The 25,008-nt window shown below is 46.5% G+C and overlaps 1 protein-coding gene across 1 annotated transcript in view; it reads left to right on the plus strand.

The window, feature by feature from the left end:
- Nucleotides 1-11,125: 11,125 nt before the first annotated feature.
- Nucleotides 11,126-25,008, plus strand: part of AUTS2 (activator of transcription and developmental regulator AUTS2) — a 659,999-nt gene continuing 646,116 nt past the window's right edge. Inside the window, exon 1 of the mRNA XM_033171799.1 lies at nt 11,126-11,551. Within this exon, the coding sequence (XP_033027690.1) occupies nt 11,204-11,551 (348 nt within the window). The 5' untranslated portion in view covers nt 11,126-11,203. The remainder of the gene's footprint in view (nt 11,552-25,008) is intronic.

Here is a 25,008-nt window from a genome sequence, read left to right on the forward strand (position 1 = left end):
AGAGACACATTTTGAAGCATTCTTATGTTTACCCCCCTCCCCTTTGAGCCAGGAACTGAATCACAACTTTTGGAGAAGTTGCAGAGTCCAAAGGGTCGTTTTTATGTTCTGATCCATGCATGAGGTGTGGATCAGGTCCGTTTCCTCCAAGGAGTCACAGAAATTGAATCCCTCAAGCGCCTCCCACTTTTATCTCTCTGTTCCCTGGCTCAGTGCATCTTCCTTCATTGCTTTGCTCCTGTTGCTGAGCGATTGCTTGGATCACCAGCAAAGTGAGAAGCCCTCCAGATGGAGCCAGTGGAGTGGGAGGGGGTTAAGGGGGGGAACAGCGAGGAGGAGGAGGAGGAGGAGGAGGAAGAAGAAGAAGCTGGAAGAAAGCCGCATGATGAATGCTAATGGTCAGCACGAGCTGGATGCCATGGGGAATGGCCTCTTGTTGCCTTTGCTAGCCGTGTTGAGCAAGAGCTATATGAGCAAGGGAAAGGTCGGGAGCTGGGGGAAATGGGAAATACTTAAAGCTAAATGCCAGAGCATCATTTCAGAGAGTTAATGAAACTCAGCGGCCCATGCCTAGCTAGAGATGCTATCAAGACCTAGAGTTTACCCTCTTCATCTTTGTCTAAAGAAATACGGAGGTACAGAATAATAAAAGTCTCTTTGACCAAACCAAACTTCCTGGTATTTTTTTTTTTTTTTAAGCAACAAGACTTCCAACTGGGCTGAAATTGCTTAAATGTCCGGGAAAATCTGGACGTATGTTCAACTCATGACAGAAGTGTTGATTTTGGTGAGGTTCCTTAAAAACAGCTCAACAACTTTTTCCTTTTTTAAAAGGGAAAGCTCGACAACTTTGCCACAAAAAAGGCCCAACAACTTTTGTGTCTGGGTTTTCACTTTTGAAATATGACAACCCAAAGTAAACCCTACACAAATCCAGAGTGGATTCAGGTGTAAACCTCAAGGAAAAAAATCTATACCTGCTGCCTTGTGGGACAACACGCCGGCAGAAGAAAATGCTAAGGAGTAAACCCTATGCAAATCTGGAGTGGGATCCACAAGACTGTTGGATGGTGCCTTGTGCGCCTCCTTCTGGCAACTCCTGCAGTCTAGCGGGTGCCAAATGTATTGCTCTGCTTTCCTTTGGACCACATCAGCAAGGCTGAGGGATGGTCTTGTAATGTCTGGGGAGCCCAGGACTTCTACACACACTGTCCAAGCTTGTACCCTGGAGAGGTCACTTTGGTGCTGCTAATGCATCTTGCCGACAAAGGTCCGTATAGTTAAAGCTATGGTTTTCCCAGTAGTAATGTATGGAAGTGAGAGCTGGACCATAAAGAAGACTGATCACTGAAGAATTGACGCTTTTGAATTATGGTGCTGGAGGAGACTCTTGAGAGTCCCATGGACTGCAAAAAGATCAAACCTATCCATCCTTAAAGAAATCAGCCCTGAGTGCTCACTAGAAGGACAGATCCTGAAGTTGAGGCTCCAGTACTTTGGCCACCTCATGAGAAGAGAAGACTCCCTGGAAAAGACCCTGATGTTGGGAAAGATGGAGGGCACAAGGAGAAGGGGACGACAGAGGATGAGATGGTGGGACAGTGTTCTCGAAGCGACTGGCATGAGTTTGGCCAAACTGCGGGAGGCAGTGGAGGATAGGGGTGCCTGGCGTGCTCTGATCCATGGGGGTCACAAAGAGTCGGACACGACTGAACAACTGAACAACAACAATGCATCAAAAACAATGCAGGAGGTAGCAGTTATGAGCTACCAGTCTCTGCAGCCACAGCAGGAGTTGTGATTTTCCATTGGTTTGACTTCACCCCTGGAGGCCACACTCCATTGTCTTTCAAGACAGATGGATGCCAGCAAAATTTGTTTTAGCAACAATTCCTCTCCTTTCCTTTTGTTTTCTTTCTGCCAACCCTTCTTTTCTTCTTCTTCTTCTCTACATGCAGTAGCTAATCTGATCTTGAGACGTCCATAATTAGCCCAGTTCCTGTGTGTTTGGAGTAATTCCCTTCTCTGGAACTAATACAGGGGAGCTTTTCTAAAAAGCCTCTGTGTCGAATACCCTCTAGGAAGCTACAGGTAAGACATGATTGCTACATTATTAATAAATAAATATGCAAAGAGAATCCAAATTCATTTATGCAAACACCCAGGAGGAAACTCAACATACTCGGGAAACAAGATGTGTTGATAGAGGCAGGAGTGCTAAGTACACAGACTTTTCTGTTTTATTTTAGGCGAGTCTGCCACCTGATCCATCCTGGAGGCTTGCATTGGGGAACGGTAAAAACAATGTTCCGAGTCCTAAATCCTGGTTTTGATCCTCAGTCCGAACTAGGGATGGCGAAGAAATTCAACTAAATTCACATTTAAAGGCGAACCTGTCAGATTTGTACTTTCCAAAATAATACACGAATCTTTGAAATCCACACATCTCCACAATGCAATTCTGCAGTCGAGTGATGTGTACAAAAAACATATACACAAGGGCTTGCATGCGTCTCTGCCACCCCCCCCCCAAAAAAAAACCCTACACATTTAATCAGGGTTTTAAAGTTTGGGGGCATCTATTTGAGGGAAGGATGAAGGGAAGCGGATAGTGCAGAGTGTCACTCCCACAGACACATAATAGAAAATTCTTTCCAGTAGCACCTTAGAGACCAACTGAGTTTGTTCTTGGTATGAGCTTTCGTGTGCATGCACACGAAAGCTCATACCAAGAACAAACTCAGTTGGTCTCTAAGGTGCTACTGGAAAGAATTTTCTATTTTGTTTCGACTATGGCAGACCAACACGGCTACCCACCTGTAACTCCCACAGACACATGTTTGTTTATTAGGTACGTTTATCTTCTAAGGCTCTCAAAGTGGCGTTACATGGTTTTCCTCCTCTCCATTTTATACCCACAACAACCCTGTGAGGTAGGTTAGGCTAAGAGATAGTGACTGGCCCAAGGTCAACCAGAGAGCTTCATGGCCATGTGGAGATTCAAACCACCATCTCCCAGGTCCTAGTCCAACACTGTTACTGGGGCTTCTCAGGGTCCCCATCAGGATAAAACACCGTCTATTTGATTTGCCAACGAGGAAGAGCAGGAACGGACTCTAGTGTCAGATCTTTTCCTTCTATGGATTCTGGGACTTTTAGGCTCAGTTGAAAAATGCACTGTGTATGTCTATGTGAGTGCATCTCCACCGACTCCTTCTCCTTCCTTAAAGAAATGATTAAAGTTGGGGTAAGAAGGTGTACCATGGAGGGAGGTGGCTGGTGCTGTCGGGAGGCAAGCAAAATAACGGCAGGGAGAGCTCATACCTGCCCGTCTCTACTTCAGTATGGCTCATAAGCAGGGGATAATGACCTATTCGGGGAAATGGGGCACAATGGCACCAGCCTCACTTGTCTGCCTTCTTGCTCACAATCAGTCAGAGAGGAGCTCTGCCTGCGATTAGCTCTGGTGCCACCTACTGGCAGTCTCCTGGCTGTTCACTCCACCTGTACCAATGGGCACCAGTCACCACTGCTGTCATTGGGTCTGGCGCCACCTACTGTCTGGCTCCCTGCCTACTACCCTACCGGTCCCAATGGGAACTAGCAGCCACTGCTCGTGAGGATCTGAACAGAGGTCCTCAACGGCATGAGCTCCTCTGCTTCAGATTCCCGAGGTGCCGGACTAGTAGAGCCAGCTCAGATGTGTTTCCTGCGGGAGTCAGAGACAACAGCCCCCCTTTCTGAGCTTGATTCAAAATAGTTGTAACATAATGAGCCCACGGTGTGTGTGTTGTTGTTGTATAGCGAGAGGGGCTTTGAATCTTTTAAGGGAGAGCACGGAAACATGTTCCTTTGCGAGGAAAATAAATAAATAAAAAGCGAAGGGGATGGGGGAAATCAAAGCCTTGTCTTGCAAAAAGCAACATCTTCTCTCCTGGTATTAACAACGAAAGCGATGGTGCTTTTCAAATGAAGTTGCCATCTTTTAACGGCACTGAAACTATCTCCGCTGCTGTACTGCGCAATGGCAGGTAGAGTCAACAGCACAGCAACGCAGACTGCTAGCAGGAGGTGCAACAGGAAATCCAGGCCAGGCTTTTTGTACCTGTTATTTATAGGCTGCCATGCAATGGGACAATCCTGCCCAGTTGCAGCTAGTACCCATTGCAGGGTAGCATACCACCATTTCGCTGCCTGAGGCAAAACGAAAAGTGCCACCTTACCCTGCTCTGCCGCTCCTGCCGCTGGCATATCTGTTGCCGCTGGTGCCATATCTCTGCCCTCCCTGCCACTTCTACCACTGGCAGAGAAGCAGCGCTGGCATCGGTGCCGATTTTGCTGAAATTTCATGAGATCTTAGAATCCTAGAATGGTAGAGTTGGAAGGGATCCTGACGGTCATCTAGTTCAACCCCCTGCAATACAGGAAGCCATTCCTGGGTGGGCTCGAACCACCGACAAACTGACCCATTGCACGGCAGAGTCCCTTGGGCGCTTGCAAGATCTCATGCAATTTCAGCTGATAGTGGTTGTGGGGCACCTATGGGATGCCCATGGGGCCACTGCCTTGGTGGTTCCTGGCACATTAAGCTTCATTAGTTTAATAATATTAACAACAACAACAACAACAACAACAACAACAACAACAACAACAACTTATTTATACCCCACCCCTCTGGCTGGGTTTCCCTAGCCACTCTGGGTGGCTCCCAACAGGATATAAAAAATAGAATCAAACATTAAAAACCTTCCCTAAGCAGGGCTGCCTGTTTATAGTGGCTCCTCCCCTGTGTACACATCATACATTTAAAGCACGTTTCCCCCGCAAGCAGGATGGGAGTGCATTAGCCCTCTGCTGGTGTTGTTCTCCAAGAAATGGTACTCAGAGGTGTGATGGTCAAAGGACATTTCCGCCTGAATGTGTCTAGATGATGGCTCTTGAAAGTGCGAAGGCCTTTCCTCTTCCATCTCCACTGGGAGATCCGAGAAACAGTAAACACTTCTTCCTCATCTCTCAACTTACAGAAGTACGGTAAGATTGGACTGGACTTTCCCTGACTGGTTTTTGAAAGCTTCCCTCAATCTTCTGTTCAGAGTGTGCTCGCTGAGTGACAGTCCTATATTTTCTCCAAAACACGCTTTGATGAAATTATTGGCTGGCTGTGATGTGCTCAAACATGCCTTGACTCTCTGATCATCGCCAGCCAAAGTGCTATTCATAATGCACTTTCTTTTCAGAAGCTCTGGCAGATCACACAGATACGGGGATATCTCACAAAGTAAGTTTGCAACCTATAGGTATTCAGAATTGGTATCAAGGGGATTTATTCCCTCCAAATACATAGGATTGCAGACACAATCTTAGATCTAAGTTGGATAGGCTTTAAGGACATGTTTTCAGATGTATCAACTTCATCCTCTCACGGTCCCTTCTCGCCCGCTGCCTTCTCTCCCCAGAAACCACTCCTGACTCCAGAGAGTACTGCACACAGATAAAAGGCCTTTTCAACATTTATTCTGATATGCCGTTACAAATTATTCTTGCTTGGGGCAAGGTTCTTGCAATTTCCCCAAGCAATGAGTTACCTTCTCTGTTTCCAGCTATGGAACAAAATTCTTCACGGATGCCAGAGGCTACTCTGCAAATTTGGTACTACAAGATCTTTGTGATACCCTGATTACATCTGAAACTTCATTTTCTTCCAATGAGACATGGAGTCAGGGCTGGATTTAGGGCTGTACCAGCAGTGCGTACCGGGTGCTGAGCTGAGAAATTGCTGGGTAAGCGAGGTGCTGGGCTTTGGGAAGCCTAGTTAGCACCTTTCAAGCTTTGGGAAGGAGAAGGGAGGGCTCTAGGAACTTGCCAGAGCCCTTGAACGTCCTTCCCAAAATCAGGTGCCTCCTTTCCCACCTTTGGGAAGGCAGTGTGAGGGTAGGGGTGGGGGTGGGCAGATTTTGACCTTGCACAGGACACCATAGTACCAAAGTCCACCACTGTTTGCACAACCCAAACTGAAGCAAATTTCCTGAACACTTCTAAATGGACATGCAGAAGATTGTATTGCAAATGGTTCTGTATTCAGCCTTCCTCTTGTTAAGCACAGAGATGAATGGGTTGCCCTTGTTATGTTCCATTACTAGTTTGTGGATTTGTTCTGCATTGCATACCTCCTGAATTGGAGACCTTCTCAGACATTCAATTTCCCCACAAAATTACAGTGGTACCTTTTGTTCTCAAATGCCTTGGTACTCAAAGAACTTGGAACCCAAACACTTTTTTCGGAAGCCAAATGTGCTCCGTTTTGAGTGCCACGCTTCCGTTTTGAGTGTTACGCTGAGGTCTGTCTGTTTTTGATATTTGATATATATTTATTTTGCGTTTTTGTTTTTGATATTTATTTTTGCGGCTCTTTTTTGTTTTGTTTTTGTGACTTTGTGGTACCCAGTTCAGCTACTGATTGACTATGTGACTTCAGTACATTGCTTATTGCTTTCATTTTATGGATCAATGGTCTCTTTAGATAGCAAAATTCATGTTAAATTGCTGTTTTAGGGGTTGTTTTTAAAAGTCTGGAACAGATTAATCCATTTTGCATTACTTTCTATGGGAAAGCGCGCCTTGGTTTTGGAAGACTTTGGTTTTGGAACTGACTTCTGGAATGGATTAAGTTTGAGAACCAAGGTACCACTGTAAAAGCATTGGAGGAGAGGGAGGCTGGCGGGCCCTATGCTCCCTGTACCCTGCAAGGTGCAAAATGCTACACTTCAGAGTGAGCCCCCAAAAGCACACAGATGGAAATGAAGACATTTGCCTGCGGTGATTGGCCGGGAAATAGCAAAGACAGTGGAACTAGCATGTTCACCACACCACCCCATATTTGGTCATCTCTGCTTTGAGGACAAAGGCCATGGTCAGATCGATGGTATTCATATATTGATGAAATTGCTCTTGGTGCCAGCACAAAATGGCTGCCCTGGTAAGGCTGAAGGCCATCCTTCTGAATGCTTGTGAATGGAAAAACAGAGCAAATCAGCCACAGAGATGCCCAGCGGCAGCCGTTGGTGACAATGTTCCAAAAGGACCTCTTCAGATTGAATGAATGTGCAATAAAATGCAATTCGGTGTAAACTAATGTAAAGTGTTGCATGTCATGCCAATTTTTTATATTATTATTAAGCATCTAATTTTGTGTTAAGCCATGCTCCACAGCAGTCATTTTGTGTTAATACACCCCCCCCACACACACAGCGGCCATTTTGTGACTGGTACCACATCGAAACCCTAATTTTGATACGTTTTCATTTTATTTAATTCTTTAAAACCCAGTGTAATGAATAGTATGAGTAGAAAATGCTAAACGTGTGAATTTTCATTTTTGATTTTTATAATAAACATTTAATTACCACTTAATCACAAATTCAATAGAGGTGGGTTGAGGGAGATGGGAGGGGTAGTTTGACAGTTCCTGAAGACAGAAGTACCACCACCTTATTACTAATATTTATACAAAAAAAGCATTTCTTCTTTGTATATCTGTTTTGACATACAGAGTGCCTATTTTAATATATATGTTTAATTTAGGATTGATTACTCTGCTTGTTAACATGAGCTTCCTTCCTTCCTTCCTTCCTTCCTTCCTTCCTTCCTTCCTTCTTTTCTTCCTTCCTTTCTTCTGTCTGTCTCAAATTTGCATTTCTTCTTAAAGTAACACTCTGTTGATAATTAGCCATTGCAGGGTTGTTCAGTAGAAAAAAAGACTCTGCCATTACATGTTATCAGCTCCGAATAAAAAGGAGGAGCACTTTTCCTAAGGTAGGCTCTTCCAACTGTCTATAGAACAAATCCTTAGCATTCCATCCAAGCAAAACATAAATAAATCCTGCATTAATGACCGGAACTGACCAGCTGAATACAGGGATTGGCGGAACTGCTGGGTCCTACTCTGTAATTAATTTGTCCTTTGAATTAATTACAGGTTCCACTTCATAATTAATTCAGACACTGATGAAGAGGCCCCATTAATTACAGATAGCTCCTAGTAAGGCAACCAAATCATGGGTATGCCAGGGCCAAGAATAACCAGAGCATTATATGTATATATTTATAAAGCTACAATATTTATATTTACTATAGCAGATTCGTTTTATATCTGTGCAGTTGCTACATAACCACTTGGATATCTCAGTTGGTTAGAGCGTGGTTCTGATAACGCCAAGGTTGCAGGTTCGATCCCCGCATGGGACAAATGCATATTCCTGCATTGCAGGGGGTTGCACTAGACCAGGGTTTCCCAAACTTGGTCTCCAGCTGTTGTTGGACTACAACTCCCATCATCCTTAGCTAGAAGGACCAATGGTTAGGGATGATGGGATCTGTAGTCCAAAAACAGCTGGAGACCTAGGTTTGGGAAACCATGGACTAGTTGTTTCTCAGAGGTCCCTTCCAATCAGTTATTTGATTCTATGAATTAGTGCCTGAGTTTTGCTTTCCCCGCTCTTCACTCCTCGCCATGTTCATGTCACATCCTTTCGATTGGATCCTCCTGTTTGTTATTGATGGGCTGTAGCTCAGCGGTAGAGCAGACTGTCCCAGGTTCAGTCGCCTGTGGCAACTCCGTGTGGGACTGGGAATGTCTCCTGCCTGAAACTCTGGTTGCCGTTGCCATTATAAGAGAACAAGGGAGGTGTTCATGGTGAGTTCTGGCACCTCTTTTTCTAGAAAAATAGCACTGGCCAAGACCATATAACACACATTGGCTCCCAGTACCTTTCCAAGCACAATTCAGAGTATTGGTGCTGTCCTTTAAATGACTTTAGCATCTCCACCCCCATCGTTCATCCCGGACGCTGAGGTCCAGCTCCGAGGGCCTTCTGGCGATTCCCTCACTGCGAGAAGTGAGGTCACAGGGAACCAGGCAGAGGGCCTTCTCGGTAGTGGCATCCGCCCTGTGGAACACCCTCCTGCCAGATGTCAAGGAGATAAATAGCTATATATATATAAAAAAGTATGCTTTACAATTTTTAATTTGTTGAAAGCCACCCAGAGTTGCCAGGGCAACCCACTCAATGGGTTTATTATTAATGGGATTATTATTGTTGTTGTTGTTGTTGTTGTTATTATTATTATTATTATTATTATTATTATTATTATTATTATTATATCTCAGGTGCAACTTTGCTTGCTATTCAATGGATGCCATTGGATTTCTTTCTTTCATTCACTACTGGATATTCACTCCCCCCTTCTCCCCGCATTCACTTCACTGGTTGAATTGATGCATTTTTCATAGTGGCTCAAGGCACATAAGTCCTTGCCCCCCCCCCCAGCTCTTGAAAGGCATCAAGCAGCCCTCTCTGCAGCAATCAACCTTCCTTACCACGACCACGCCCCCTTCTCCCCCTCCCCCGCCCCCACCCGCCGCGTTAAAGGGCCAGAGGCTCCCGCGAGAATTCCCTTCCCCATTCATTCCTTCTGGGCTGGATGGAGCAGAGCGCAGAGGCAGCGCGCAAGCTCGGCGCGCATGCCTGCAACTTATTTCGCGCGGCTAGGGGAGCTTTATTTCACCCTGCGCGGTGGGGTTTGGAGGGGAGGGGGAAGAGAGAGGAAAGTTAGTCATGTGACCGAGGGGGAGGGAGAGAAAGAGAGAGCGAGGCAGACACACACAGAAAGGTAGGGAAGATGTGAAAGGGGGCTGGATCCCGGCTTCTGCTGCTGCTGCTGCTGCTGCCGGAGGCGTGCGGGGAGAGCCAAACCGAGATTACATCTTCTCTTATCTTCAGCAGCAGCCCCCCAGGGAAGGCTCCTGTATCTCTTGGCCCCTTCTCGTGCCGTTACGTTGTCGCCCCCTCCCCAGTCTGGAGGAGAGGCAGCTTCCCGGAGACCCAGCAGCCCCTTTCCTCCTGCCCCCCCTCTCCCACCACCAGAGACATTTATTTGGGGTGGTGGTGGCTGTTTGGCGTGTACCCCCCCTCCTTCTCCATCTCCTCCAGCAGCACCTCTCAGTTCTCCTCCTCTCGGCTGTGTGGTTCCTCCTGGGAGGAGAAAGGGAAGAGAGAGAGAAGGGGGAGAAAGAGAGAGAGAGAAAGAAAGAAGGAGCTTGTCAATTTCCTTTGTGTTTGGTTTCTTGGATGCTCGGCGTGGATTCCGTGGCGCTGAACTCTTCCCCACCTCGGGCTGCGCGACTTTGAGGAGGCTGCTGGGGCTCCATCTCTGGGGGGGTTGAGGGGTGGGGTTTTTTTGGGGGGGGGAGGCAGCACTAACCTGGAGAAAGGAGGGCCCAGGGGTGCGGGGTGGAGGGGGGAACTTGAGGCAGGTGGGTGTCTCTGCGCTGGCAGGGCACCCACCCGACCTACTCCAGGAGCGTCGGTCTATTCCAGCTGGAGGGTTTTTTTTCTCTCGCTCGCCCCACCGGATTGAACCACGACGACGAGATTTTCCGGCGTGAAACAAGACAAGGCGGAGGGGAGGAAAAAAAAAAAAACACACGCCACCAAATCGGAAGCAACTTCTCCCTGTTTAATCCAAAGCATCTAACGGGGCGGGGAAAGAGTTACATTTACTTATACGTTTGTGTGTGTGAGAGAGAGTGAATATATCCATATATATATATATATTTACATGGTCGCTGCCTTCAATTCTGCAAGCATGAAAAGAAGAAAGGAGCCAACCTCTCGGGTGGAGGAATAGTTTCTCTCTCTCCCCCCCTTCCCCACCTCTGAATGGATTAAAAAAAATATCAAAAAGGGGGGTGCGGAATCAAGAGACAACCCCGCCACACACACCCCTCCTCACGCTTGCCTCTCTCTGCCTTTGGATCAAGGCATTCTGTTCCTCTAATTTGTTTTCTGCTGCCGAGGTTGGAAGGAATTACACATATCTATTTTCCCAAGGAAGACCAGTGACCAGCCATTACTTTCCTGGGTTTGCTCGGAGGAATCTCTCGACATCGCTCTCGCCTGCCCCCCCCCCCCCGGGTTGCTGACATTCCTTGGGAGTCTCCCTTTCTTGCCCCCCCTTCCTTCTCCTTCCTCCCCCCTCCCTCCCTCGCTCCCTCCCTCCCTGTATTCCACCGGGGGGTGGGGGAGACGAAGTTGGAGGGGGTGGGTAGGTGGGGGGAAGAGAGCAGGAGGGAGGGAGGGCGAAGGCAGTGTGGAGTTGTCCGGGGGTGGGGGGGCCCTGTTGTTGCGACGAGAGCGAGCGAGCCATGGACGGCCCCACACTCTGCAACGGCTTTCGCAAGAAGCGGCGCTCCCGCTCGCAGCGCGACCGGGCGAGGCGCTCCAAACGCGGATTATTACAAGGTGCTGCTGCTGCTGCTGCTCCCGGCGGGGCGGCTCTGGTGGTGGTGGCGGCGGAGCCGAGGCGGACGCCCACCGCCCCGTCCGTCCTTTCTTCCTCGGGCTCCGAGCTCGACAACAATGGCAAGCCGCCGCTGCAGCCGACGGGCCGGCCCAAGCCCCCCAGGAGGAAGAGGAGGGAGTCGTCCTCGCCCGAGGAGGACATCATCGATGGCTTTGCCCTGGCCAGCTTCGTCACGCTGGAAGCCTTGGAGGTGAGGGCGCCCGGGCTCCCCGTCGGGGGTGGCGGCGGCGGGGCTATATTATAGGGAAGCCCGGAAGGGGAGGGGGCGGCCGGGCTTGCCCTCTGGCTCATTGTTTGCTGACTGTGGGTGGGTGGGGGTAATGGCAGCATAGAGGGGTGTGTGCGTCGAGGAAGGAGGGTGTGCACTTGGGGTGTGTGGGTGTCCTCTTTCCTCTCCTCTGGTCCCTACTGCTGGGATAACAATGCAGTCCAGGAATCCCCATCTCTTTCTTTGCTCCCCCCCCCTCCGCCCCCTAATCCCTTGGCTACTCCAAATATTTATAGGTCGAGGTGGCTTCTTCCCCTGCCTTGCTGTGCGCTGAGTATATTTATTTTTGTTTGGGCTGCAGTTTGATGGATGTGCTGCTTTGAGGAGCGAGTTGGCTGGGTGTCTCTCTCTCTCCCCCCCCCCTTTCCCCTCGCTCTCTCCAGCTGTTGGGGAGTGGTGGTTGTGCTTTATGTGTTCGGAGGTGGGGAGGGAATCGGGGTGTATTCCTTGCGAGCGAGAGGGGGGTGGGAAGAGGAGGGGCTCGGAGGAACTTGGAGGTGGGGGGTGTGGGGGCAGAAGGAGAGACGGGCAATGGCATTGGACTTGCATCTCCTTTATGCTCCAGAAGGGTTGGTTTATTTATCTGCTGCCCCTTTAAAGCATGGATGGAATGAAAAAGGGGTGTGTGTCTGAATTGATGTGCAAAAGAACATCCCCTGGCTGTCATCTGAAGGGCTGCTTGCAAGTGGAACCCGGTTGTCAATGCAGCCTTAATCCTCTTCCTCCCCTTCTTTCTTGTTGCAAAAAAAAGTGCTTTTGTGTGTCTGGTGTGGACAAGTGGAGACCTCTCTTTATTCCACGCAACACTTGCCCTGTGCTGCTTTCTTCCCCCTCCCTCCCCACAATGCACTTTTCTCCTTCAATGTTTGATTTCTCCTGGGGAGAAAGGGGTATGTGTGTGACACCAAGAAAGGGCAAGTTGGGAAGATGATGGGCAGGGTGAGATCTTACCTTGACATGATTTCTTGGGGGCGAGGCAAAGGAAATCAGACTGGTATCACTGAAAGACAATGCCAGTTCCATGCACATTGTCACAAACCGTGGTGTGCAAGAGAAACAGTAGTTGTGGAAGAAGCATGTGGCTCCCCCCACCCCAATCTGACAGTTGAAGGTAAACATAATACCATTATTTCCCAGCTTCCTTCCATCTCTTTCTCCCCCTCCTTGCCCCCCCCAATATCTTAGGCTAATTTCTTGGTTTTGTTAATTTCATTCACTCCCTCTTCCCAAATCAGTTTCACACAACTTTTGGGCCTTGGGTTTCCTGTTCTTTTTCCATTGTGTTTACATTGCATGCAGTTCAAGGTTAGACCTTTCAAGCTTAGGTGTCATTCTAGAGTGAGTATGTGTTAATCCAACATGTCCTTGCCTTTTAAAGGTTTATCAAGATACCTAAGTGTTTTATTTCTGAGTTAAAGGCTGAGTTAATGGTTGCTGGCCCTTTAACTTGCAGAGAGAGAGAAAGAGAGAGAGAGAGAAATAGAGAGAGAGAGAGAGCACACTACTCTGTTCCCACCCCCTTCAGAATATGTGACAAAAATGCCTCCAGTTCTGATGTTCTTGTGAATTAAAAACAGCTGTTATGGTGTCCCTGGTTGTATAGAAACATTTGTGTGCCAATGATTTCTGCCTACAATACCCACCTGGTTGTAAACTTCCTTGCAATCCATTCCTTCAGTCTCTCTCTCACCCCCACATCCTCACCAGTCAAAAATCCCTTCCTTCCTTGATTTGAAAACTAGAGGGATTCAAGGTTTGGGGTCTCTCCTTCAAAAGCTACTGGCATGCATATGAACTGCCAAGTAGGCCAAGCCCACCTTATAAACTCTCCGTACTTGCAAAGCATTTTCCTTTTCTGAATTTTCTGGCATTCATTAGATTAGAAAACAAGCAAGGACAATATATCTGAAATGCATGAGGTATGGGATCAAGAAATATCGAGCTGCATGATTTTATGGTGGGGGTGGAAAGAAAGGCTTGGACATCTTTATGTGGTAGTTTTGAGGTTTGGCAAGTGTATACATTCTTTCTAGGTATTAGCGCACAGTGTTACCAGTTGCTGTTGTTGTTTGAGTAGTTTTGGAGCTCTGCTTATATATATCTTGGCTCTATGGCCCCACAGTTTGCACTCTGTATGCAGCTTGGGGGTCCGTATACCAGTATGAACATCTCCTCCCATATTTTCCTGCCTATAGAGTAAGATCTTTAGCTGAGGCCTTTCTCTTGAGGGTTGTCACTTGCTGAAGTCTGTAACACTCGCATGGGCTTTTCTGTGGTGGCCCCTTGACTTTGGAATAGTCTCCCTGGAGAGGCTGGACTTGTATTTGACACAGTGCAATCTTCTTGGTGCCAGGTTAAGACTTCCTTGTTTGCCCAAGCATTTTGCAAGTGTTCTGTTCCTATTCAGGCTGCTTTTCCGTTGTCTTCTAGGGCTTTTAATTTTTTGATGATGGTTGATGTCTTGCTTTTATTGATAAATGTACAGCATCCTTGGATCCATCTGGGTGAAGGGCAGGTCAGAAGTTATTAAAATAAACACACTTGAAAGAAGTTTAGGCAGAGATCTGCCTCCACAGAAATCAATAAATATTCCATTGATTTTAGTGGACCTTAATCCTTTGAAAAGATGCTTAGGGTGACAGCCTCAGTTGTCTTATGGTGCCAAGACAAGCATACTCTCTCAAATACTATTTTGAAAATAATTGTCAACGAGCAACAACCTTTCAGCAACGGGCTGACAGTAGACAGCATAGGTGTGCAGAAAGAGGGAGTTTGGGTGGGTGAAACTTGTCACATCACAGTGGATCTGCAAAACTCACATTTGCTGGAGTCCCATGCTCTGTGTAACTAGATGCAGGAGAGCGGCTGTTGGGAAAGTGTGCCAGAAAAATTGGCAACAACTGTTACGTCTAAGGAATGTATACACGGGGAGTGGGGAGCATTAACTGGCATGGTAAGCTGGCATGACACAATGGTTAGCATTTCAGAATTGGACCAGAGGGACCCGGGGTCAAATTCTGACTCTTGCATAGGTGACAGCTCCCTGGGGCCTTGGGTGCCCGAGCACCCACAGAATTCCCCATGAAGGGGCTGGGCATCCACAAAGGGAGTGACAGAGCCATACATGCTGTATGGCAGCCATGACCCTGGGCACCCACGGACGCGAAGGCAAGTTGGCACTCCTGGACTCACACTAGGCCTTTCTCACAGGGTTGTTAGGAAGATAATATTGGGGGAGGAGTGCAGAGAACCACGTACTGTACCTTGAGTTCCTTGGAAGACAGGCAAAATAGAAATATGGCAAAAAATACAAATAATAAAATTATTATTATTATTATTATTTCTCTTTCTGGCTGCAAAAATACAAAAAGGACATTGCCCTCAAATTATTAAACCTATGCTGTCTGGGTGCTGTTTATATTTATAATCTGGTTGTCATGCTGTTATTTATTTATTCGACTCACTCTAAACTTCCATATTTTACAATAAGCTATCATATTTCAGATGTGTTTTAATCACTCCTGATATCATTTATGCATTACGAACCTATTTGGATATATTTTGCATATTGTGATATTTTACTTGTCTTGTTGTTGCTTCTGTTTTGTGTGACTGCATAATAAAGGATCAGTTTTAATAGTGTGGTGCTGATAATGCCAAGGTTGCAGGTTCGATCTCTGTATGGGACAATTGCATGTTCCTGCATTGCAAGGGGTTGGTATACATGACCCACAATTCTACAATTCTATGATTCTAAGTCCACTTAAGTGAATGCATTTTCAGAATCGAGGGGGTTTGTTGGGGCACTTTCTGGGCTGCCCGAGTTCAGACGGCAAGTGTAGTGTTGCATCTCTGAACGTTTATTGCCATGACACATAAATTGTACGCAAGTGAAAAGACTGTATGCAGGAAATCTGGGTGAAGCCTTTTGCCCTGACATGCTAATTCTCTATAGACCATGAGTTTGTTTGTCATATGGGAATATTCAGTGCTTTTTTTTTTCTAAAAGAAAAAAAATGTTTAGGGGTACTCTCATTTTCCTACTCATATTGAAATACCGCCTCTCAGTGAGGCCAGACTTAGCTTCACAAAATGTTTAGGGGTATGCGTACCTCTTCGTCCCCCCAGAAAAAAGCACTAAAGGTAAAGTTCAGAAAAGTCAAAAGCTTTTTTGTGTTGATTAGGAGATGAGAGTTCGTTTGTCTCCACTTAAAAGGTAAAGGGAACCCTGACAGTTAAATCCAGTCGTGAATGACTCTGGGGTTGCGGCGCTCATCTCGCTTTACAGGCCGAGGGAGCCGGCGTTTGTCCGTTCCCCAGACAGTTTTTCCGGGTCATGTGGCCAGCATGACTAAGCCGCTTCTGGCGAACCAGAGCAGCGCACGGAAACGCTGTTTACCTTCCTGCCGGAGCGGTACCTATTTATCTACTTGCACTTTTGGCGTGCTTTCGAACTGCTAGGTTGGCAGGAGCTGAGACCGTGGATTTGAACCCGGGGATTTGAACCGCCGACCACCCTCCCTATTTCCCAGATACCCGCAGCCTGAAATGGGACACTTAAGGAAAAACTTTGCCATTCAGTGTATAAAAATGGTGCAGTGTAGGAATGAGCAAATCTCCCGATTTCTCTTTCAGTTACAGGGAACCAGGCAGAGGGCCTTCTCAGTAGTCCCCCCCATCCCTGTGGAACACCCTCCCATCAGATGTCAAGCAACTAAACAGCTTTCTGACTTTTAGAAGACATCTGAAGGCAGCCCTGTATAGGGAAGTTTTTAATGTTTGATGTCTTACAGTGTTTTAGTTTTTTGGAAGCTGCCCAGAGTGGTTAGGGCAATCCAATCAGATGAATGGCATATAAATTTGTTGTTGTTGTTGTTGTTGTTAAGTGCACACAACTGCTCTGTGTGGTTGGGCTGGCCGTTCTTTGTGCACTGCTGCAGCAGAGCACATATTTAGCCTTCTTAAAACAATGACCCCGGATCGTGTTATTTCTTGGTTTTGCTATTAAGTGTGGGTGTCAGTGTGGCACCGAGGCGGCAGGTTGTGTTTCTGCAGAATAGAATATAGACTTCAGAGTTTGTCCCTGTTGCCTGTAAATGGGTTTCAAAATATTGCTTTCCTTAATATAAAGACGCTCACAACAAGGAGAAGCTCAAATGATCCTCATAAAATTGGTTAAATCAAGTGAACACCCACAGTGGAACATTCATGGCTGGAATAAATAAATATGCACCTGTGATTTGAGAATTATGGGGTAGGGCAGGCATAACTCCTGTGTGGTGCAGTGGCTCAGGGTTCTAAGCCCCTTCAATGAGATTTCTCCCTCCTCCCACCTTTGTGGATTCTACTTTTAAGAATGACAGTCCTTGTCCCTTTGTCAATGGTGCATATATAAGTGTCTACGTCTATCCAATTGCTCACTAAAAAAGCAACGCTATTAAATGCATTTAAACACATGGTTGCCATATGTCCAGAATTTCCTAGACATAACCAGCATTCGCAAGAAGTGGAAAGCGCTGAAATGTCTGGGAAAATCCGGACATATGGCAGCCCGTGTTGGAAGTCCAGATTTTGGTGAATTTCATTTCAAATACTGTAGTTCAATAACTCAGGTTGGGTTTTTCTTTTTTTGAGATTTTGCAAATTGTGCCTGGATTTTCACTTTTTGAAATATGGCAACCATGCTGTACAGTATCGTACCATGTTAGGCAGTCATGGCCATGGCTACCCCAGAGAATCCTGGGAACTGTCATTTGTTAAGGGTGCTGAGAGTTTCTAGGAGACCGCTGTTCCCCACAGGCGGCAAGGCCAAGACCAAGGTCTTCCTCCATCCTCAACACATTAGTATAGGCATAGGCGAACTCAGCCCTCCAGATGTTTTGAGACTACAACTCCCATCATCCCTGACCACTGGTCCTGTTAGCTAGGGTTGATGGGAGTTGTAGTCCCAAAACATCTGGAGGGCGGAGTTTGCCTGTGCCTGTATTAGCATATCAGAGAGTATCTGAGTAAGGATTAGGTAGCTAAAGCTGTGTAGCACCTGTCAGTGGGGTATGAGAGGCTTCCTTCCTTACAGACTCTCTTGAGGGCTAAGGTCAGTAGAGGTGGCCTTCTTAGAGGCTCCCTTGTCCTCAGAAGCTGAGGGGGTGGCAGCAAGAGGGCAATTTCTGTGGCAGCCCCATAGCTGTTGAATTACCTCCCCAGGGAGGTATGTCTGGCACTTTCTGTATGTAGTTTTCATTATATTCTAAAGACACACCTCTTTATCCTGGCAACTCTCTCTCTCTCTCCCTCTCTCTCTCTCTCAGACTCAACCTATTCTCTTCATTGCAATCAGTTGTTGTTGTTTCTAATAGAATCATAGAACTGTAGAGCTGGAAGGGACCCCAAGGGTCATCTATTCCAACCCCCTGCAATGCAGAAATCTCAACTAAAGCATCCACGACAGATGGCCATCCAACCTCCGCTTAAAATCCCCCAGGGAGGGAGAGCCCACAACCTTTTGTGGGAATCAGTTGCATTGTCAAACACCTCTTAGAGTCAGAAAGTTCTTATTGATCTTCAGTAGGAATCTCCTTTCTTGTAACCTGAAGCCATTGGTTCGAGTCCTGCCCTCCAGAGCAGGAGAAAACAAGTTTGCACATAATATCATGCATCAAATGGCTGTAACCCACCCCGGGATCTTGCAGTGAAGGGTGGATAAGAAATCAAACCACTATCATTATAATTATTAATATGTGTGTATAAGTTTTGAGTTGGTCTGGCCCTCCAGGATAGGGTTCATCAGTTTTGCGTTGCCAAACTTGAACTCTTATGCCCGTGGGCTAAATGACCTCCAGAGAAAGTGCAACAGAATCTCCAGGCGCAGGGAACAAATGTTCAGCAAGACATTATCTTGCTTGCTCTCCAAAACTGCACCATATCATTCCATCCACTGAGTGAGCATAATTGTAAGCAGTTGCTCAATTACGTTTCATGTGATCCAGCCAGATGTTGCTTGCAGTTGTTTCACGTTCTGAACCGAGGAGCAAGAAGAGTGATGCAAGGATGTTGCAGAATAAGAAATCTCATTCCTTTTTGAGACATCTTAAGCGTGGTGCTGATGGACAGATATATAGGTCATTTTGTGTTTACTACAGCCGGCCCATTTTGGTATTAAAAGAACTTGTTCTAATGTTGTTAGGGTGTTATTTGTTCTGAGTGTAAATGGCGTTTACATTTTTGGGGTTTGTTTTTATGTTGAGGTTTATTTTGGAAGCTGAAGGACCCTCGGGGTCAGCAACACTTTCTTTGTTTCTTTGAACAAAGGTCACTAACATGTAGTTTTGAACCTATAGTTCTTCATGATGCACTTTACCCCCAAAACCAGAGTTTCCAGGTGTTTGATTCAATTTTATTTCAGTGGGTCACTCCAATGTTCCTAATTCCCAGAGGAGTCTGGGTTAAACTGCTTCCTTAAAAGACATGCACATTTATTTACGTGAGCAGAGGAGGTTGGCCAAGATGACCAAGGGTCTGGAAACCAAGCCTAATGAGGAACGGTTGAGGGAGTTGGGGATGTTTAGCCTGGGAAAGAGGAGACTGAGAGGAGATAGGATAAAGGTAAAGCTAAAGGTACCCCTGACCTTTAGGTCCAGTCGCGGATGACTCTGGGGTTGTGCGCTCATCTCGCTCTATAGGCTGAGGGAGCCAGTGTTTGTCTGCAGACAGCTTCCTGGTCATGTGGCCAGCTTGACTAAGCCGCTTCTGGCAAACCAGAACAGCGCTTACCTTCCCGCTGGAGTGGTACCTATTTATCTACTTGCACTTTGACATGCTTTCGAACTGCTAGGTGGACAGGAGCTGGGACCGAACAACGGGAGCTCACCCCATCACGGGGATTCGAACCGCCGACCTTCTGATCAGCAAGCCCTAGGCTCTGTGGTTTAGACCACAGTGGCACCCGCCTCCCAGGTAGGAGATAGGATGGCAGCCTTCAAATGCATGAAGGGCTGTCACTTGGAAGGTGGAGCAAAATTGCTTTCTGCTGGTCTGAAGTGTAGGGCATGAACCAAAGGAGATTCTGACTAAACATCAGGAAGAACTTTCTGATGGCAATGCTGTTTGACAGTGGAACGGCCTCCCTCGGGAGGTGATGGACTCTCCTTCCTTGGATGTTTTTAAGCAGAGGATGGATGGCCATCTGTCATGGATGCTTCAGCTGTGATTCCTTCATTGCAGGAGGTTGGGCTTGAGTTGTCTTGGGGGTACCTTCTATGATTCTAAGTGGAGACAACTCAAACAGTGACCGAGAGGAAGGTCCTGCTTCAGGGCCGCTGGATGGCCCAGAACGGGAAGGGAGAGAGCCAGATGAGCCAACCCTCACCCTGTCTTCTGAGAGTGAGGCTCGCACAGCTGGTTGGTTCAGAGGGAAAGTGAGAGGGTTGGGTTGAAGTCTTATTGCCAAGCATTCTCTCCGGTCAGTGCAGGTGCGAAGGGTGCTAGCCCCCTGTAGGAGTGCATGCCTGCAAGATCCATCTTCTCGCTTGGGGTGGGAATCATAGAATCATAGAGTTGGAAGAGACCACAAGGGCCATCCAGTCCAACCTCCTGCCAAGCAGGAAACACCATCAAAGCATTCCTGACAGATGGCTGTCAAGCCTCTGCTTAAAGACCTCCAAAGAAGGAGACTCCACCACACTCCTTGGTAGCAAATTCTCACTGTCAGGAAGATCTTCCTAATGTTTAGGTGGAATCTTTTTTCTTGTAGTTTGAATCCATTGCTCCATGTCCGCTTCTCTGGAGCAGCAGAAAACAACCTTTCACCCTCCTCTATATGACATCCTTTTATATATTTGAACATGGCTATCATATCACCCCTTAACCTTCTCTTCTCCAGGCTAAACATACCCAGCTCCCTAAGCCTTTCCTCATAAGGCATCGTTTCCAGGCCTTTGACCATTTTGGTTGCCCTCTTCTGGACACGTTCCAGCTTGTCAGTATCCTTCTTGAACTGTGGTGCCCAGAACTGGACACAGTATTCCAGGTGAGGTCCGACCAGAGCAGAATATAGTGGTACTATTACTTCCCTTGATCTAGACGCTATACTCCTATTGATGCAGCCCAGAATTGCATTGGCTTTTTTAGCTGCTGCATCACACTGTTGACTCATGTCAAGTTTGTGGTCTACCAAGACTCCTAGATCCTTTTCACATGTACTGCTCTCAAGCCAGGTGTCACCCATCCTGTATTTGTGCCTTTCACAAACTGCACAAATTACAGATCCCACCCTGTTCCTTTAAAAGAAGAATGGGAGGGGTGTGTCAAATGTTGGGCCAATGTATTTGCTTATGCTTAGCCATGTATCCTAGGCTTTATTAATGTACCTGTTGGGTCTTGTGACCGATGCCCTGAGCTGATGCAGGGGTTGTGTGCAAGAGGTTGTGTTTAATCCAAGGGTGGGTGTCAGGGCACCTAATCCTTGGCATCTGGTCCCCACCCTTGTTGTAAGACACACTGAATCACAGCATCGTGCTTACAAGACAGTTCTCAGGAAGTAGCTTTCTTCCGGGTTTCAGAGCTCTGCAGAGCTTACAGTACTCAAAGGGAATTGATTTAAATGTAACACCAGAAATGTCACTTTCTTTCACTTACCCAAAGGATGTCTATTCCTCTCCACGAGGCAGCTTGTAGCAGCTCGCTAAAACAAGGCATCATAATAACGCCATCCCAGTACAGAGACAAGAATGAAACAGCAACAAAAGGCCAATAGCCCAGAAAGGACTTGAACCTTTCTCAGAGAGGACTTCGGAAAGGATTCAGAAAGGTTTAAAACTTTAACCTTTGGAACTCACTCCCACAGGAAACAGTTACAGGTGGGTTGGTCTGCCATAGTCAAAATAAAATAAAAAATCCTTTCCAGTAGCACCTTAGAGACCAACTAAGTTTGTTCTTGGTATGAGCTTTCGTGTGCATGCACACTTCTTCAGATACACTGAAACAGAAGTCACCAGATCCTCAAATATAGTGAGAGAGTGGGTATTACTCAGAAGGGTGGTGGGAATGGGTGATCAGCTGATAGGTGTGGAAAACCTGTTAATGACTCTTAACGGCTGCAATTAGTCTTGCAGGGAAAGGCAAGGGGTGAGATGGCTAAAGATAGCTTTGTTATGTATAATGAGATAAGAATCCAATGTCTTTGTTCAGACCAGGTCTCTCCATGGTTTTAAGTTTGGCGATTAGTTGCAATTCAGCCACTTCTCTTTCCAGTCTATTTCTGAAATTTCTTTGTATTAAGACAGCTACTTTGAGATCTTTTATAGAATGTCCTGGGAGATTGAAGTGTTCTCCTACTGGTTTCTCTGTCTTGTGATTCCTGATATCAGATTTATGTCCATTTATCCTTTGGCGTAGGGTTTGGCCTGTTTGTCCATAGGAAACAGTGATGGTTGTCAACATGGACAGCTTTAAAAGAGGATTGAGACAAATTCATGTAGGAGAGGCCTATCGATGACTTCTAGCCATGATGACTATGCTCTGCTTCCTTGGTCGGAGGCAGCAATTCTCCTGAATACAAGTTGCTGGAAACTGTGCGAGGGGGAGAGTGTTGCTCTTGTGCTTGCGTCCTGTTTTTGGGTTTCCCACAGGCATCTGGTTGGCCACTGTGAGAACAGGATGCTGGACTAGATGGGCCATTGGCCTGATCCAGCAGGCTGTTCTTATGTTCTAAAACCAAGGTGCCATTTAAAAAGCCCACCTAAAAGCTTGGGAAAGTAGGCTGGTTATGGCTTTGCTATCAACTTATTGCATGCAGCTGGTAACCAGATTCCTGTCAGCAGGACTGTCAGACAGCTCCAACAAATACAGAAATGGGAGGGGGCTGGCCTAAGACATTTTGCTGCCTGAGCTGAACCAGAAAATCCCTCCCACCACCATGGAACCTGACTAGGACATTGAATAGTCACCAGGCGATAGCTACTTTCCCCTGTGATCTTGGACGCACCCTCATAAAAATGTATTTGTTCAGTGTTGTTGAGTGCGCATTGAGCATTGGGTTGGACTTCCAAAGTCTGTTCCCTGGGAGGAGGGACGGATTGTAAAACCTTTCAGGGAACTGTAGTTCCGAGGGGAATAGAGGTATCTGCCACCAGCTCTCAGCACCCTTAACAAACTACAGTTCCCAGAATTCTTTGTGGGAAGCTATGACTGTTTAAAATGGTAACACTGCTTTAAATGTATTGAGCTGATGTACCGGTACCTGAGGATTCTGTACTGCCAGGGCCGGCCCACCCATGAGACAACAGGAGGTGCCCTCCTCGGGTAGCAAGATCCACAGGGGCAGCAAACCCTGATGTAGATCTTTATTATCCCCTTGTTCCTGAGGTAACCCTTTGCTCACCCCTTCTTCCCTGGCAGGGAGGGGGACACGGCATTTTGTGGTTTGCCTCAGGTGCCAAAATGTCTTGGGCTGGTCCTGTGTACTGCATTGGGTGGCCTCTTTTAAAATTTTTATTTCTAGGCCTGATCATTTTGGTTTGGCAATGAGACCCTGCTGTATCCCACTTGGGAGCTGACCTGAAAGGCGTGCAATTATCTCCAGCTAAATTAGTAGTTTGATCTTCATTTGAAGCGGAACAATACATTTGAGCCGGATGAACCTTATTAAAAATAGCCCAAGTGCCCGAGTTCCTGCAGAAGTCTCCGATGTAATTAATAAAAATGGAGTTTGGAAGTTGGGAGGGTGGAAATACGAACTTTCCCTTCCTTTTTTGAGTTGTACTTCAGATAGATGTGGGAAATCTACCTCTTACCTATTTCTATCTATCCATACATTTAAAGTTTCACAGTTTTGCAGGAATTCTCCATTCTGTAACCCATGAACTTTGAACTTGCTAACTGCTACAAACCTTTGTGCCTTTTCTCCTGCAATAAATCCAGTTCAATGTAGTAGATGGGGCTTTGCATTGTACATTCATGCTGATCTGTGCTCATGATGCTACTAAAAGTGATCCTGCTTTCAATACTGTTTATTTACGTTGTTGCATTTATGCCCAAACTCTTTCCTACGAGGAGCTCAAGCTGGCACGCATGATACGGCTCCTCTTCCTTTACTTCCCACAACAACCCTGTGAGGTAGGTTAGAATGAGTGGCTGTGAGCCTAAGGTCAGCCCAGGGAGCCTTATGACTAAGTGGGGATTTGAACCCTGGTGTTTCCCAGGTCTCAGTCAAACACTCTAACCACTACACCACACTGCCTCCGTTTGCTTGCGAAAATGTTGGGGGAAACGTACTGCTTTATTTCCGATCGGTGCATGCCCCAATGCTTCTGGTTAAGACTGTGCACTTTTTCACACCACAAGTGTGGTGTGTTGTTGTTTCAAACTGCTAATAATAATAATAATAATAATAATAATAATAATAATAGAATCATACAATTGTAGAGTTGGAAGGGACCCCAGGGGTCATCTAGTCCAACCCACTGACATGCAGGAATCACATCTAGCTAAAGAATCCCTGACAGATGGCCACTCGACCTCTGTTTAAAAACCTCTCTAGAAGGAGAGCACACCACTTTATGAGGTAGTCTGTTCCACTGTCAAACATTCTGACAATTCTGTTCCACTGTCAAACATTCTTACCATCAGAAAGTTTTCCCTAAGATTTAGTTGGAATCTCCTTTCTTGTCACTTGAATCAATTGGTTCAGGTCTTACCCTCTGGAACAGTAGGAACAAGCTTGCTCCATCTCCCACCTGACAGCATTTCAAATATTTGAAGAAGGCTATCGTATCACCTCTCAGTCTTCCCTTCTCCAGGCTGAACATATTGCACTATAAAAAAAAAAAAAATCACAGAAAATGGATTTGGAGATAGCGGCTTAACCTGTTTTTATAAGAGCCACTTCTCACATTTCATCTTAATACTTTGTGAGGATAAAATGGGCTAAGAGATGGTGCTGTATTTGTCGGAGGTGCCCCTCAGTGTCATTCACAGTGCCTGGATGAGAGAGTCGGTGGCAATAGCAGCCTGAAATGCCCAACCTGTGCAGACATTCATTTACAAAGACATGGGTGACAACCTCAGGGCCTCCCGGTGAGGCGGTGGAGCTTCCTTCTCCATCACGACTGCATGAAGAAGCTTGGATGCTTTCATTTCTGGTTTCGATTAACTGTGGCTTGCCATATTGTCCAAACCCAACACACCCTGTTAATCTTAACTATGGTTTGTTTTGAAACAACACTGCTTCAAACCATAGTTTAAAGAAGTGGAAACGAGCCTGCTTCAGATCATGGTTCGATGGAACTGGCTTGCTTGAACCAGCCATTGTTAAGACGAGCCAAACTCCAGTGTTCAGATATGATGCTTAATTGTTGTTAATCTCAGATGGAAGAAGAAGAAGC

This window comes from Lacerta agilis, chromosome 15, assembly GCF_009819535.1.
Source record: "Lacerta agilis isolate rLacAgi1 chromosome 15, rLacAgi1.pri, whole genome shotgun sequence".
Taxonomy (NCBI): Eukaryota; Metazoa; Chordata; class Lepidosauria; order Squamata; family Lacertidae; genus Lacerta; species Lacerta agilis.